At 38.5% G+C, this 16,642-nt stretch overlaps 1 protein-coding gene across 5 annotated transcripts in view; it reads left to right on the top strand.

Moving 5' to 3' along the window:
* The window catches only part of PATJ (PATJ, crumbs cell polarity complex component), a 356,852-nt gene that overhangs the window by 9,302 nt on the left and 330,908 nt on the right, over positions 1-16,642 (top strand). For all 5 annotated transcript variants that reach the window (XM_021096559.1, XM_021096561.1, XM_021096558.1 and 2 more), the window contains exons 2-6: positions 4,315-4,374; positions 4,477-4,643; positions 7,071-7,265; positions 9,235-9,374; positions 15,226-15,421. In XM_021096559.1, the coding sequence (XP_020952218.1) occupies positions 4,353-4,374; positions 4,477-4,643; positions 7,071-7,265; positions 9,235-9,374; positions 15,226-15,421 (720 nt within the window). In that variant the 5' untranslated portion in view covers positions 4,315-4,352. The remainder of the gene's footprint in view (positions 1-4,314; positions 4,375-4,476; positions 4,644-7,070; positions 7,266-9,234; positions 9,375-15,225; positions 15,422-16,642) is intronic.

Genomic DNA, 16,642 nt, shown 5'->3' with positions numbered 1-16,642 from the left:
TATTTTATTTTATTGCTTTTTAGGGCCACACCCATGGCATATGGAGGTTCCCAGCCTAGGAGTCGAATCAGAGCTATAGCTGCCGGGCTACGCCACAGCCACAGGTACGCAGGATCTGAGCCACATCTGTGACCTATACCACAGCTCATGGCAACGCTGGATCCTTAAGCCACTGAGCAAGGCCAGGGATCACACCTGAGTCCTCAGGGATGCCAGTCAGATTCCTAAACCGCTGAGCCATGATGGGAACTCCTTCAATCACATGCTTTTTATATTTTATTTTATTTTTTTTGTCTTTTTGCCATTTTTTGGGCCGCTCCTGTGGCATATGGAGGTTCCCAGGCTAGGAGTCTAATCGGAGCTGTAGCCGCCTGCCAACGCCAGAGCCACAGCAACGCGGGATCCTTAACCCACTGAGCAAGACCAGGGATCGAACCCGCAACCTCATGGTTCCTAGACGGATTCGTTAACCACTGAGCCATGACGGGAACTCCTAACATGCTTTTTAAATAAAATTCAAATAGCACTGAAATCTACAAAGGAAAAGTCTAATTTTTTATCTCCCTTTCTTAGAAGTTATCACTATTAAATTGACTACCTTTCTAAATCTAGAAACGTATGCACACACAAATTTGTATTGTTTTCTTACAAAAAGGAGAAAATAATATACGTATCCTGAAACCTGCTGTTTTCCTGAATTAGTTGTGTATATTAGATAATGTCCCCTGTTAACACAAAGGGTTGAATTGCCAAAGCATCCTCCTGTGAATGAGAGATCTTTTCCGGCACTAAACCTTACTCATGATTTGGAGGTTATAGGTAGGAGGCTAACACAGGAGCTAGGCATAACCATTCCTTGCTGAAAGAGCCCCCAGCCAGTAGACACAGCTTCCAAAGAATATCACTTTCTCATATTGGAGCATATTATCAACATACTTAAAATACTTACTTCCATATAGATTGACATTAAGTCACTTATAAATTTCTAACAGACTTTTTCACTGTGATTTTTAATGTGTTTATAGGAATGAAATTCAACCTTTGGACACGTTTTGTTTTGTTTTGGGTTACCTGCAAGTTCCGAACAATATATACCAAAATGCTTTCTCAAAGGAAGCCTTTTCTGTTTGGAGAATCCCAAGGTTTATACTCCATTAGTTACCCAAATAGAAAATGTCTTTGTGGAGTTCCCGTCGTGGCTCAGTGGTTATCGAATCCAACTAGGAACCATGAGGTTGTGGGTTTGATCTCTGGCCCTGCTCAGTGGGTTAAGGATCCGGTGTTGCTGTGAGCTGTGCTTTAGGTTGCAGACGAGGCTCGGATCCCGAGTTGCTGTGGCTCTGGCCTAGGCCAGCGGCTACAGCTCCAATTAGATCCCTAGCTTGGGAACTTCCATATGTCGTGGGAGCAGCCCAAGAAAATGGCAAAAAGATCAAAAAAAAAAAAAAAAGAAAATGTCTTTTGGCCAGCCATGCCCCATAAATCTATATGTTCTCAGATTATTTACAAAAGCAATTAAGACAGATCAGGTATTTTCCCGACATTTTAAAATGAAGGACCCTGTCTCTTACTATTAAAAACCTTTAGCTTGTTTGCAAGGAGGTCTGGTATAAAGTTTGGAATCCCTCGCTGAAGGATTGAGCCACAGTCTTACTGTTCACTGTTTCCCTCTCATTCTTGTTTCACTATATTTGAAGCTTTATGCTAATGACTGATTACCCCCCCCCCCCATACTTGCGGCATATGGAAGTACCTGGGACAGGGATAGAATCAGCTATAGCTGCGACCTATGCCACAGTGGCCTCAACACCCTGATCCTTAACCCACTGCTCAGGGCTGGGGATTGAACCCATGCCTCAGCAGCGACCCCAGCCGCTGCAGACACAAACCAGATCCTTAATGGTTGCGCCAAAGTAGGAACTTTGGTTAGTTTTGATAGTTCAATTTGTCTGAGTGTTTTTTTTATTAAAAACAATCCAGCAAATATGCTTGTGTATATATATATATATCTGTGTGCCCTTTTTGTAAGGCTTTTTTTTTTTTTTTTAAGTTTTTTACCTTTTTGAGTCAATCTTGTTTGGAAGACTTCTTTAGGAGAGACACTCAGAAGTAGATAGATATTCAGGGTAGAGGAGAATATACGCTTACCATATTGATAGATATTGCTCAGTTCTTCCAAAAGATTGTGCAAATTTATATTCCCATCTGTTTTTCTAGGACATTTAGAGTACAGTCTATTATTAGGAAAAAACATCAATCTAACAGTAAAAAATAGTACCTCATAGTTTTAAGTCGCATTTTTTGGTTTAGAAAGGTTGATGTATGAATGGCCATAAAGCTGCTCTTGTTAGTCCTTTTGGGCTCCATGCTGCTACGGAAAAGGACAATGCTATTGTGACTGCCTTTCCGTTATTCATCGTTACCTGTCAATGAGCAGTGAGTGTTTGGGGTTGTATAGCTGAGATGCTAAGCACCTCAGAAGTGTTTCTGTGTTGCTCTATTCAGCAGTTTGGTAGTTCTCATAGAATCCAGTGGATATTGGGATGGAAATACATGGACCTCTTATCAATACCAAAGGAATCCCTTTTTAGTGGGCTTTTTTTTTTTTTTTTTTTTTTTTTTGCTTTTTAGGGCTACACCTGCGGCATATGGAGATTCCCAGGCTAGGGGCTGAATCAGAGCTACAGCTGCTGGCCTATGCCATAGCCACAGCAACACCACATCTGAACCGTGTCTGCAAACTATGCCACAGCTCATGGCAACGCCAGATCCATAACCCACTGAGCGAGGCCAGGGATCAAACCCACAACCTCGTGGTTCCTAGTCTGATGCGTTTCCACTGCGCCTCAATAGGAACTCCCCTTATTGGTTTTTAGTGCACTTTCTTACTTGATGACCTTGAATTATAAGATAGAAGATTATGTTCAAGCAAATTGTAAACAGGAATGGTGTAAGAACATCTTGACTGTTTAGTGCTCGTTTCTTTGATGGTTCATTACAACAATGTACCAATAGTGAAAATGACCACTGTAAAAGTGCCATTTTGGTCATAGGATAGGGTTTGCTAGCTTTTTGAATTTTGTTTACATTATACTTTGGGCAAGTTTGAGCAAATAACTGGAATTAAATTATCCATGGAAAATGCCTGTTGGGTGATTACCTCTTGGAGACTTACTCAGATGACCAGTTTGGATGATTAGTTTGGGTTCCCCCCTCCCCCAATCATATGCGCGCGCGCGCGCGCGCGCGTGTGTGTGTGTGTGTGTGTGTGTGTGTGTGTGTGTGTGTGTGTAGTCCATTGCAGGCAGCAGCATACTGTGGGATCTCAGTTCCCAGATCGGGGATTGAACCCAGGCCGCAGTGGTAAAAGTGCCAGATCCTAACCACTAGACCACCAGGTAACTCCCCTCTAATATCTTCTTGATCCCTTAATTTGGATGTTCTTTTCCAGCCTAAGATCCTTTTTTAAAAAATTAACTTTATTAAATGTAATTTATATAAAATATAAATTGTACATATATGTTGTTCATAAAAATATATATATGTAGTTCAAGGAATTTTGACAGGCACATACACATCTGTATAAATAATACTCTGCTCAAAACATAGAACATTTCCGTCATCCCAAAAAGCTCCCTCAAATACCTTCCCATTCAACTCCTTTCCACCTGGCCAAGGTAAACTAATCTATAACTACAGGCTCAATTTAATATGAATGGAGTCATATAACATATAACTTATATCCTTTTTTGTATTCTTTCCCTCAACATACTGTTTTTGAGATTCATCCTTATTTTATGTACCAGTAATTTTTTATTTCTGAGTTTTCTGCTTACATATCATAATTGATTTATCCATTTATCTATTATCAGACATTTGGATTTTTCTAGTTTTGAGCTTTGATAAATAAAAGAGCTGTGAACATTCATACCAGTCTTTTGTGGGCATGTATTTTCATTTCTCTTAGGTAAGTATTTAGGAGTAGAAAGGCTGCGTCATGTAGGAAGTGTAATTTTAACTTTCACAAAACTTTCAAACAATTTTTCAAAGTGTGTCATTTTACATGCCTACTACCAATGTATCAGAGTCCCAGTTGCTTCACATCTTTGCCAAGACTTCATATTCTCTGTTCGGCTCTGTAGTTTTAGCCATCTTAGTGGCTGTGTAGTGGCAGCTCATCGTGGTTTGATTTGAATTTCCTGAGTAAAGTCTTCTGATGGAGAATGTTCTTAAGGTTTTCTGTAATTTTATTATAGGATGATAGGCTTATACACTAATGAAAAATCATGTTTTGTATTCAATTTTTTTCTTTAGGTGTTTTCAGTTTAAGTGATTGGAGGCAATAATTCAAAATGCCTGAAAATCCTGCTACAGGTATACTAGACATATCCTCCTATCACTAAATTAATTCATTATTCAAAAATGGAAGTTAAAATGGGATTTAACCTATACTCTGATTATCTTTCTTCACACAAGATAAACTGCAGGTCCTGCAAGTTCTCGATCGCTTGAAAATGAAACTGCAGGAGAAAGGTGACACTTCGCAGAATGAGAAGTTGTCTCTGTTTTATGAGACACTAAAGAGCCCTCTCTTCAACCAGATACTCACACTCCAGCAGTCCATCAAGCAGCTGAAGGGGCAAGTAAGTTACCCTCAGGGTTTTATATGTTGATACACTCAAAGCAGCAAAGAAAGATAGAAGGAGATAGATACAAATTGTCTCTACTCTCAATTCAGCAAAGAGATTATTAGGACTTGTAACCTGTGGGTAGCATTGGCATGGGTAGTTTAAAAATGCTGATAAATGTTTAAAAACGTTGATAATAAATTTTATGTTTGGCTTTGGAATATGGTTTCTTAAGTAAAGGTCAGGTACATAGAGATCTCAACATTTTCTTCAAAATAATAAAATAGTGTTTAGCTTAAATATATTTTCTTCAGGAAATCTTTTTTCTAGCATGAAGTGATCATGTCCTTATAGGACATTACATATTTATACCTTTGAATAATTATCAAATATTTATCTAATAAATATCAGATGCCATGCATGTTGTGATTAGAAAGCCCCTGATAGCGGTGTACCCAGTGTTTCCCTATTTTTCGGTTTCCCCCACTACCTGGGCTCTTGCAGCCACTAATACATGGTTGCTGAATTTTGGGACACCTAACACCTCTGTTTGGAATGATGTAAATTAAGAGTTTTAACTGTCCTCTTGTTGACGGTCTTTTGGGGTCAGGGATGGCAGAATCAGAGCTTGAATAGTAGCTATCCTATAGGTTAAATATGGGCAGAATTTTATTTGTTTATTTCTGTTATTATTACTTTTTGCTTTTTAGGGCCGTACCTGTGGCATATGTAGATTCCTAGGCTAGGGGTTGAATCAGAGCTACAGCTGCTGGCCTACGCCATAGCAATGCCAGATCCAAGCCACGTCTGTGACCTACACCATAGCTCACGGCAGCATCAGATCCTTAACTCACTAAGCGAGGCCAGGGATTGAACCCGCAACCTCATGGTTCCTAGTCGGATTCGTCTCTGCTGTGCCATGACGGGAACTCCTGGGCATGAATTTTCAATGCAATTGAAGATGATGTAGCAGAGTTGTTAAATGAAAATTAACAAAGTTTGGGAAAAAGTGCTATTTTCTGATAAACCAAAATGCCTATCCATAAATATTTAGCAAGTGATTTTTATGTAGCTAATTAAGGATTGAATTCTGCACATATGTCTTTCTGTGAATTTCTTTCTCTAATTTTAGCACTCCCTGTATTGAAGTTTCATTTTCTTTATTCTCTGATCATAGAATGAGTACATCACAACAGTGGATGCTATGGCAATAGAAAGTGAGAAAGAGCACTATAAATCTACCCCTCTTACTGGACTCAGAGTGGACCTAACTAACTACTGCCTCATAACAATCTCTTATATAGTTTGCATTGTTATATACATAATCATATTTTATCCATTCAGCTATAAAATCCCCATGATTTTTTCCTATCAGTGCCCTATCATGGAGTTTCTCTGTGTGTTGATTTTTTTCTTTGAGGTGCTATTGACATTTTTTTTTTTTTTTTTTTTTGGCGAGGACATTGTCCCTTCCTTCCTTCCAAGGCTGCACCTGTGGCATATGGAAGTTCCCTGGGCTAGGGGTCAAATTAGAGCTGCAGCTGCCACCCTTTAACCCAGCCACAGCAATACTGGATCTGAGCCGCATCTGTGACCTACGCTACAAGCTCACGGCAACGACCGATCCTTTAACCCACTGAGCAAGGCCAGGGATCGAACCTACATTCTCATGGATACTAGTTGGGTTCTTAACCCATGGAGCCACAATGGGAACTCCTTGACATTTGTTCTTGATGTTAATCTTTATTTCATTGTGTTGGCACTTGTATCAGCCAAAGATATTTTAAAAATTAACCTCTATTTTCCTCTTTGCATAATTACTGGATTCCACCACCCTACCTCACCCCTGCCTTAGGAGTGTTTAAGTGGCTCTACAACTCATTTGCTACTAATCTTAGGCAAGTTACTAATCCCCATGTGCCTCAATTTTCATGTTCACAAAATGAAATAGGAACATCTCCTAGGGCTGATGTAAGCATTGAGTGAGACAATGTACGAGTTTTGGTTTAGTACTTTGTTCATAGCAAGCACTTAATAAATACTGAGTTATTTTTGTTACATACCACCTGCAGATCTCTTGTGACTCCCCAGTGGAAATATATAGATAAATGCAAAAGGGCTCAGTGTCTTACATGCATCTTTATATGACTGGATGTATCTGTATGTGAAGTATAATGAGCTGTCGAATACGCTGTTAACTTGAGGTAATGGTAAAAGGCAGGAAACAACAAATTTTAAGCTATTAAACGTTTTGTGTAATACTAAATAAAAAATTTATAGCCTTATAAACACAGATTCATGGATCTGTATCTTATTTCTTTCACATGTATATATTTAGCATGCAATTATACATGTGATGTACAAAATATAGTATTTAATAAATAGAATTTTTTTTGTCTATAGGTTTCTGTTGATAATTCTCTTTTTTTTTCCCCCCAACAGCTCAGCCATATTCCCTCAGATTGTACAGCCAACTTTGATTTTTCTAGGAAAGGGTTATTGGTATTCACGGATGGTGCCAGTACTAGTGGGAATGCCCACAGGTCCACTAATAACCAGAGTGTATCTGGGTTATTTCCTTGGACCACAAAGTTGGGAAATGAAGATTTTAGCTCTATCATGCAACAGATGGCCCAGGTAAAGTTATATCTTGTCATGGGAATATTTAGTTTTATTTCTCCTATTATAGGTTGGAAAAGAAACCTCCACTCTCTCTTTTTGCCTTTAAAATGTGTTGCTCTTTGTTTTGTCAGCTTGTGTGTTTATATTCTTAGGAGAAATTGATACTATTTTTTAACCCATGTGTTGGAAATTTGTTCATTTCAAATTACATAAGGAAAATATCCCTGTGTGTGGTGAGCAAAGTTTTTAAGACAGTGACTCCAATTTGACACATCTATATACTTGTAGGGAAAGAGATTCTAATAGTTTTGCTCATAGGAAAATTACTATGTCTACCAGAAGTATTGTAATTCTTTTGAAAGTATTTTATTTTATTTTTTTTTGTCTTTTTGCCTTGTCTAGGGCTGCTTCCCATGACATATGGAGGTTTCCAGGCTAGGGGTCTAATCAGAGCTGTAGCCGCAGGCCTATGCCGGAACCACAGCAATACAGGATCCGAGCCGCATCTGCAACCTACACACCTACACCGCGGCTCACGGCAACACCGGATCCTTAACCCACTGAGCAAGGCCAGGGATCGTACCCGCAACCTCATGCTTACTAGTCGGATTGGTTAACCACTGTGTCACGATGGGAACTCCCCTTTGAAAGTATTTTTAATTTTATATCAAAAGAGAATTAATGGGAATTAGAACTAATATAATTTGGAAAATCTAGGGAAATATTTGAAAGAGTAATCCACTTTTATTCTTAATACCTATTACAAATTAAATAGTAGACAATTGAGTTTTTGGATGTGTTAGTTTTATGTTTGTTCACCTTGTCTTCTAACAAGTGTCCTAGACAATTTAACTTGAGTTTGAAAGTTAAAAAGAATCCATTTAAGTGTGATAGTTAAATAATGTTCTGTACCTAATTCCTTGTTTTTATTTTTTTTGGCTGCACCCATGGCGTGTGGAAGTTCCTGGGCTAGGGATTGAACCTGCACCACAGCAGTGACCTGAGCTGCTGCAGTGACAACGCCAGATCCTTAACCCATTGTGCCACGAGAGAACTCCCTGATTCCTCTTTTTAATCTTATTGCTTTATCTCCTTAATTTGACTAGTAATTATTTTTCTGTTATCAGTTGATTACGTTTACGAAGGTCTCATATCATAATTGCAATTATTAACCAAAGTCATAAAATATTTGTCACAGGAGACCCATTTGAATGGTGGCCTTTCCATAATCTTTTGGGTTAACCTAATATTAGAAGATTAATTTTTCGGAGTTCCCGTTGTGGTGCAGTGGAAAGGAATCCAACTAGGAACCATGAGGTTGCGGGTTTGATCCCTGGCCTCGCCCAGTGGGTTAAGGATCCGGCGTTGCCGTGAGCTGTGGTGTTAGTCACAGATGTGGCTCAGATCTGGCATTGCTGTGGCTCTGGTGTGGGCTAGTAGCTACAGCTCCGATTAGACTCCTAGCCTGGGAACCTCCACATGCTGCCAGTGCGGCCCTAAAAGGAGAAAAAGATAAAAAAAAAAAAAAAAAAAAAATTTATCACTAAAGAATTAAAATAGAACCCTGAAAAATGCAGTTGATTCTGACTTAGAGCTCCATAATAGCATATTTTTGATAAATCTAATTTACTTTCCTCATTTAAAAATATATTTTGCTTCAAAAGAATTTAGAGAAATTGAGGGTAAAAAGTAGTTTAGAATTTACTTTGGGAAAAGACATTTTTCTCAGGAATTTTCATCCAGCTTGGGATTCATCTCCTACTGTGGATGCAGTTCCTCTTACATCCTGCTGAAAATAATTAAGTGGGTTTCCAGAAATAATTTATTCCTGAAATGCTGAGTTTATTTGCTTTTATAGAAATGATTTAAGAAGGGCTATTCGCAAAATAGAAATTTCAGTTCTTCAGAACAGGTATATTGGTTAAATGTACCCTTCATCGACTTTTTTTTTTTTTTTTTTTTTTTTTAAATCCCCCTTCCTTAGGGCCGGCACATTGAAAGTATAGATATAGAACGGCCCTCAACTGGAGGCCTTGGATTCAGTGTGGTGGCCCTTAGAGGTCAAAACCTGGGCGAAGTCAATATCTTTGTGAAGGAGGTGCAGCCGGGGAGTATCGCTGGCAGGTGAGGAAGACGTTTATCTTGTGTTTTGCTGATTTTTTTTTTTTTTTTTCCCTGACGATTCTGAAAACATTATACAGAGAATAAGAAACTAGTCATACAAAACGGTTAAGGATACGATTCTGAAAACTTTACACAGAGAATAAGAAACTCGTCATACAAAACCGTTAATGACACCCGCTAACATCCCCACCCCCCTTTTTTAGGCCTTTTGTGAGTATTCTCGCATATACTAGTGGCAGCAGTCTCGCTAGTGTGACATTACTCCATTTAATGGATGAGAGGAGTGAGTTTCAGAGAGGCTCAGTGGTTTATCTGTAGTCATAGAACTTTTAATGTTGAACCATGATGTGATTCCAAGACTGTCTGACAGCAAAGCTAGTGTTCTTTCTACTCCATCATATTCTCTCACAATTGAACATGATTTTTTTTTTTTTAATTTTTTTTTTTTTGTTTGTTTGTCTTTTTGCTGTTTCTTTGGGCCGCTCCTTCGGCATATGGAGGTTCCCAGGCTAGGGGTCTAGTCGGAGCTGTAGCCACTGGCCTACGCCAGAGCCACAGCAACGCGGGATCCGAGCTGCATCTGCAACCTACACCACAGCTCACGGCAACGCCGGATCGTTAACCCACTGAGCAAGGGCAGGGACCGAACCGGCAACCTCATGGTTCCTAGTCGGATTCATTAACCACTGCGCCACGACGGGAACTCCTGAACATGATATTTTAGCTAAGGTCGGATCAGTGAGATGGGCATTTGAAATTCACATTCTGCATACTATATTGTTTCTTAAATTTGAGATTATAACTTTTTTCTGGTGGTCATAACATAGTGTTTATTTTTTTGCTTGTCATCAGTAAAATGCCCTCTCAAGTCTATGTGATAATCTCTGTTGCATTTGTGTCTGGATTTTTTAAGTGTTCTGTGCAAGACTTATATTTTGTCTCTATTTGATTTTAGGTCTTTATTATTCACTCAATAAGCATACTATTCATTATATTACTACTGCCTGTTAGAAAAGTAGCAACAGTAGCATTAACTAGTACAGAAAAATGATCAGTTAATAATATATTTTTGAATTCACAGTATTCGTTCATTAGGGATCAGTTTTAGTCTCCCCAACTGAAAATTCAGAAATAATGGATTTCCATGACTTTGCATCTTTATTCTGCCATCTCATTTAGCATTTCCTCTGGTATATTCTCAGGAGCCATAGCAGTGGTCAATTATATTTGAGAATCTCTATCCTGTTCATGCAGAGTGAATATGTGTACTTAGGGTAATAATGCAATTTATTGTTCAAGTTGAGACGGTTTTGGGAGTGAGAGGATATGCTATTAATAATGACACTGAGGAGTTCTTGTTGTGGAACAGCAGAAACAAATCTGACTAGTATCCACGAGGATGCGGTTTCAATCCCTGGCCTCACCCAGTGGGTCAGGGATCCAGAGTTGCCATCACCTGTGGTGTAGGTGGAAAACAATGCTTGGATCCCACCTTGCTGTGGCTGTGGCATACGTAGGCTGGCAGCTGTAGCTCTGATTCGACCCCTAGCCTGGGAACTTCCATATGCTGCAGGTGCGGCCCTAAAAAGAAAAAAAAAAAGAAAAAATGGCACTGAGATAGCAGATATAAACTAGGACTGTTCTTGCAAACCTAAATAATTCAGGGTAAACCTGAACTTAGGGTCACTTGATCTTAGTTTCCTTTAAGACTGTAAATTTCCTTAACAAAAAGCCTATTAAACTTTGGCCAAACTTTTTAATTTTTTTAAATTTAAAAATCATTATTAAGGTGTTCCCTTGTAGTGCAGCAGGGTAAGTTTCCGGTGTTGTCATTGCAGTGGCTTGGGTTCAATCCCTGGCCCCGGAATTTTCACATATATGGGCACAGCCACCCTCCAAAATATTGGGGTATAATTCACATAAGTATCACCATTTTAAAATGTATGAATCAGTAGTTTTTAGTGTATTTTTAATGTTGTCGATCTTTGTTGTCAAACCTTATATCTCAGTTAATAGGTTTGCATGTACAAATTGAGGTGAGCATTTCCAAAAAGAGGAGTTTGATATTTGAATGTGTGAAGACCCATGACCAAGGCTAAGGAGTCAGGTGGCTTCCCAGAGGCAGTAGTGTGTGAAGGGAAATTTGAACGGAGACAATGGAGTCTGCAGAGAACAGAAGGTGTTGGAAAGAGGAATAGAGACACCTCACCAGTAGTCCCGTGAAGAATTGGAACACAGCTTGTGTCCTTGGAGTGTGGCTGGTATTCATCTGGTCTGGGAGTTTAGTGCGAGACATTACAAGAAGGGGTTGGAGGGAGGTAGTGGCCAGCCAAGCAGGACTTTCTAGATCATATTAAGTAGTCTTATGATCAGCTCTTTTTTCTGAGAACTTTCCACATAGAACTATGTTATTTTAGGAGCTTGCTTAAGACCTGTTGGTTCTTAAAGTCATGGAAATCCATTATTTATTTATTTATTTGGCTGCACCCATGGCGTAGGAAGTTCCCAGGCCAGAGATTGAAATCTGATCCAGAGTTGTGACCTACTCAATAGCTGTGGCAACTCCAAATCCTTAACCTACTGCACCCGGCCGGGGATTGAACCAGCAACACCACAGAGACAAGCTGGATCATTCAGCCAGTGTGCTATAGTGGGGACTCCCAGAAATCCATTATTTCTGAATCTCTCAATGGAAAGACAAGGACTGGTCTCCTCTTGAATGGAAAGTGTGAATTTAAATATATCTATATATCTATGTATATACATATGTATCTATCTATATATAGTGTGAGAGAGTTAAATTATAAAATAATAGTAGCAGTAAAATGAATTCTGTTCAACTTTAAAATGCATCAAATCATATTTTCCAGGAGGCTTCTCTGAACCTTGTTTATTTTGGGTTGAGTTTACATTCCCTAGGCATATACTAACTGGAAAGAAATGAGGTGTACCGGAAGGCTATTGGGTAGAGGGAAAAGTAGATTAAAATAGATCGATTTCCAGAAAATGGAAAATTTGAGTGTAAAAACTGACTTATGCAAAATGGGTTTTAACAGGCTTGAAAAGATTCAAGAGTAACTCATTCATTTGGGATTAAGAAATTACCTTTAATGAACAGGCTCTGAATAGGAATTTAGGTGAAGAAGTTAGACAAAGGAGGGCATTGGTGATGGGAAAATGGAAGTAATTCCTGGATATTGTCCTGTAGTGGTCACATTGAAAAATAAATGTTTCTTTAAGACTAAGGAAAAAGTTCACAGGCAACATTCTTAATTTTAAAAATATATATTTCAAAATTAAGAAAATTATTATGGAGGTAATATGTGCCTATAATAGAAAATTAGAAAATACAGGTGTATAATAACCTCCTCTCCCCCCAAACCCCAAAAAAGCTGTTGGACTTTGACCACGCTGAGACAACTAGGAAGTATATGAGAATGTTTTCTTTTGTAAAGACAGGATTTAGAGTATATGCAATTTTGTATCTTATTGTTAGTCTTTAGGATAGCATAAGCCTTTTCTAATATTAATAAAAAGGATGTATTAGCAATATTTTTAATGCTACATGATCTATTTTAAGAGCCATCCACAATTTTGGCCTCAAACATTAAAATATTCAACTCGTTGGTTCCAAAGGAGGATCTAAAACATCTAAGTTCCTGTCCTCAGAAAACTTAAAATCTAAAAGGGGAGGATTTAGCTAGCTCTATCGACATCATACTTGTAAATGCATGTTCAGTGTGTGATAAACAAGTGGTTCAGAGCACCATGATAATGAGGTAAGTGATGAAGAGATAGGGACAGGGACACACAGCTGCAACACGGAGGATGGATTGAATTTGGTTGAGCAGAATGCAAGGGCATTAGAGATGGAGAAAATCATTTATACAAAAGCAGGAACTACCAGACATGTTTGCAATAGAAAGAGTAAATCAAAATATTTGGAAAAGGAGTTTAGGGAGGAAGCCAAACTTGGACTAGTACTTTGGGGCCAACCAACAAAGTTTACTTTGTGTTTTAGAGGTCAGACGTTGCCAACTTCTGGTACATGATGAAGTTTTGCTGAATCTACTGCGACCTGAGAAAAAATAAGGGCAATGTAGTAGCATTTTTATAATTTTAAATTTAGGAATGAGACTTTGTGCTGAGATAAATTCCTTCTCAGGGAAATTTTTAATTTTTAAATTTTTAATTTTTTTTAATGCTTATACCCATGGTATATGGAAGTTCCTGGGTCAGGGATTGAATCCGAGCTGCAGCTGTAGTAACAGAGGATCCTTTAACCCACTTCATCAGGTGGGAGATTGAACCTGCACCTCTGCAACCACCTGATTGCTGCAGTCAGATTCTTAACCCACTGTGTCACAGCGGGAACTCCTCAGGGACTTTTTTATTTTTTTAAAGGCTAAAGATGTTCATTTATAACACAGTCATGACAAGAGTTTTTCTTTCCTTTGAGTCTTTTCTTACTGATCAATAATCATAGATAATCATTATATACTTTCAAGTTGAGAAATACCAACATGAAGAGAGCCTAGAAAAATAAACCTTGAGGGAATTTTTCACGGTAGGTTTTAGGTATTAGATAAGGATCTCAGTTAGATGGTAGACATTGGGAGTAGAAAGGAGGAGAGGAGTGGATGCAAGAGAAGATAAAGAAGGAATTGTGGTGATAATGGAGAAACCGGGAGGCTAGGAGGGGTGTTTGAGAGATAATGAAGTCAAACAGAGTAAACCAAAGTAAATCCTTTTCTATGCACTTTAAGAAGTTAAAGCCTCAGATAGGACGCTTAGATAAGGTGTTAAGCTTATTCAGGCTCTAATTTCTGGCACTTAAAATTTAAATAGTTTAAAAGAGGATTGTGGGAAGTTCCCAACATGGCTCAGTGGTTAACAGACCCACTAGTATCCAAGAGGATGCAGGTTCGATCCCTAGCCTTGCTCAGTGGGTTAGGGATCCAGCATTGCCATGAGCTATGGTGTAGGTCACAGATGGGGTGTGGTTCCTGTGTTGCGGCTGTTTTGTAGGCCGGCGGCTGCAGCTCTGATTGGACCCCTAGCCTGGGAACCTCCATATAACGTGGGCGTGGCCCTAAAAGGACACACGCGCACACACACACAAAAACCCAAAAATAAAAATAAAAATTGTAAAGTAAAATAAGAGGTGATTATGAGGAATAAAGGAGATAATGCCTATAGAGCATTTAGCATAGTACCTGGCAAGTCATCAGTGCCCAGTAAATATTAATTATATTAGTGCTTTTTTTCCTTAAGATTTTCTTAACTTCTTTTTAAAAATCCTTTTTACCTTGGTTAGCAGTTTGGAGATGGGTGATTAGAGAGCAGGGCTCAGATATAGATTGGAAATAATCTCTATTGATTTTTAAGAAGGAGAGTTTGGCCTCTATTGACAAATGTTGGAGAAGTGAAGGATGATGGAGCTGGGGTGAATCTGCTAGGGAGGAGGTTATTGGGGAACATATCACCTTGTGTGGTGCATGTGGGAGTCAGATTGGAAGGGGTTCGGGAGTACAGAGTTGGTGCAGCAATGAGAGTACTGTCCATACTTGGAAAATCTTAGTAATGGGGCCCAACACTTGTTTGCTTTCTTTTCTAGCCAAATGGCTTTTCAAGAGTGTGTGTGTCTTTGTGTATGTAGGGGTGAGCTACTTAATTGTTTAATTAGTTAACAAGTGCTTTGATGAAAAACACTCTGAGGAGCTCTCTTATACAATTAAATAAATATTTCGATAAAAATACTAAGTGAAAGTGGTATAAACTACTTACCTTAAGTAATAGATTTTTAAAAATCAGGTTGTTACTTCACTTAAATTTTTCTTATTTGATCAAGGGATCAGAGGTTAAAGGAAAATGACCAAATATTGGCTATTAATCACACGCCATTGGATCAGAACATTTCCCATCAGCAAGCAATTGCATTATTACAACAGACCACTGGATCTTTGCATCTGGTTGTGGCCAGGGAACCAGTCCACACCAAAAGCAGTGCTTCTACCAGCCTAACTGATGTAACTCTGCCTGAAACAGTGAGTTGCAAATTTGGAAAAATACTTAATTTTGAATTATGCCTTTGATTTTAAGAAGAGCAAAGACATTTAGATGGTGTCATTTTACTTGTTATAGTTCGAGAAGGATGATTATATGTCAAAATGCAGGCATTAATGTACTAAACAAGATATTTCGTGAAGGGTTTTTGTTTTTTCATTGTCCTGTGATTCTCCATGTTCAAGATTATTATTTAAGATAGAGGTCACATTGTAGTATTGGATATAATTTGGTGATGGAAAGAGTTCCTTGGTGATGTAGCCACTTAATTACGCTGAGAATTTTTATTAGAGATTTACTGTTGAGTATCTTAAGTAAGATTTGATATTTCAAAAACTTTATTTTTGTAAATTATATTGAATGTTTATGACTGGATTATTGATACTGCATAATTATGGAAGTTTTTCTTTTTGTCATGTAAGGATGTGTACTGGACAATTTAAAACAATAAAGTTTATGTGTCCTTTGGGTATCTTTAAACTTGCTTTATAGCATTTTACAGACTTTGGCCTGTATCCTCAGAATGCAAGCTAATACATCTTATTTTCTTATAACACTAAGTGCTAGCTGATTTATTTAATTTTCATTCATTGGGACAAAGAAAAAATAGACTGTCTGGGTATAGTACAAGGTCACAACACAAATTAATGTATAGACATTTTCCCTGTTGTGATCAGTAATATTTATATAGCACAATTTACATAATAAATAGAATGGGAAGTTGTTTAGCATAGTGGTGAAGAACAAGGGCCCTGGAGTCAGGCTACAGTGGGTTCAAGTCCAGTTCTTCCACTTCACAGCTGAGTCTCCCTGACTTCCCCACACCTCAGTTTCCTCAGCTCTTGGTTGCTTGGAACTGATGAACGTGTCCCATTCACAGATGTGAAGATTGAATGAGCATGCATGTGAAGAGAAAAGCACATGGCCTGGGGCAGAAAAAACTCTCTAAATATTAACTACTGCCCCTAATTCAGGCATGTTTTAGCAAACACTGTTGCTTCCCAGATACTAGATGTTGTCCCAGTCATGAATTTATTAAACATCCCCAATATTCCTGGTTATTTTAACATCGCATAGTAATTTTCTAGTTTAGCATAATGGAAAAACTAAGTAATGAGTATGCCCTCATGTCTCGAGGGGGAGACATTTGCTCTGCAGTTGGATTATGTGGATTAATGCACGTTTCTGATAGCAGACCTGCT

The sequence above is a fragment of the Sus scrofa genome, chromosome 6 (genome assembly GCF_000003025.6).
Source record: "Sus scrofa isolate TJ Tabasco breed Duroc chromosome 6, Sscrofa11.1, whole genome shotgun sequence".
NCBI classification, from domain to species: Eukaryota; Metazoa; Chordata; class Mammalia; order Artiodactyla; family Suidae; genus Sus; species Sus scrofa.
The sequence above is the reverse complement of the archived record's forward strand: the minus strand, read 5'-3'. Positions and strand labels throughout refer to the sequence as shown.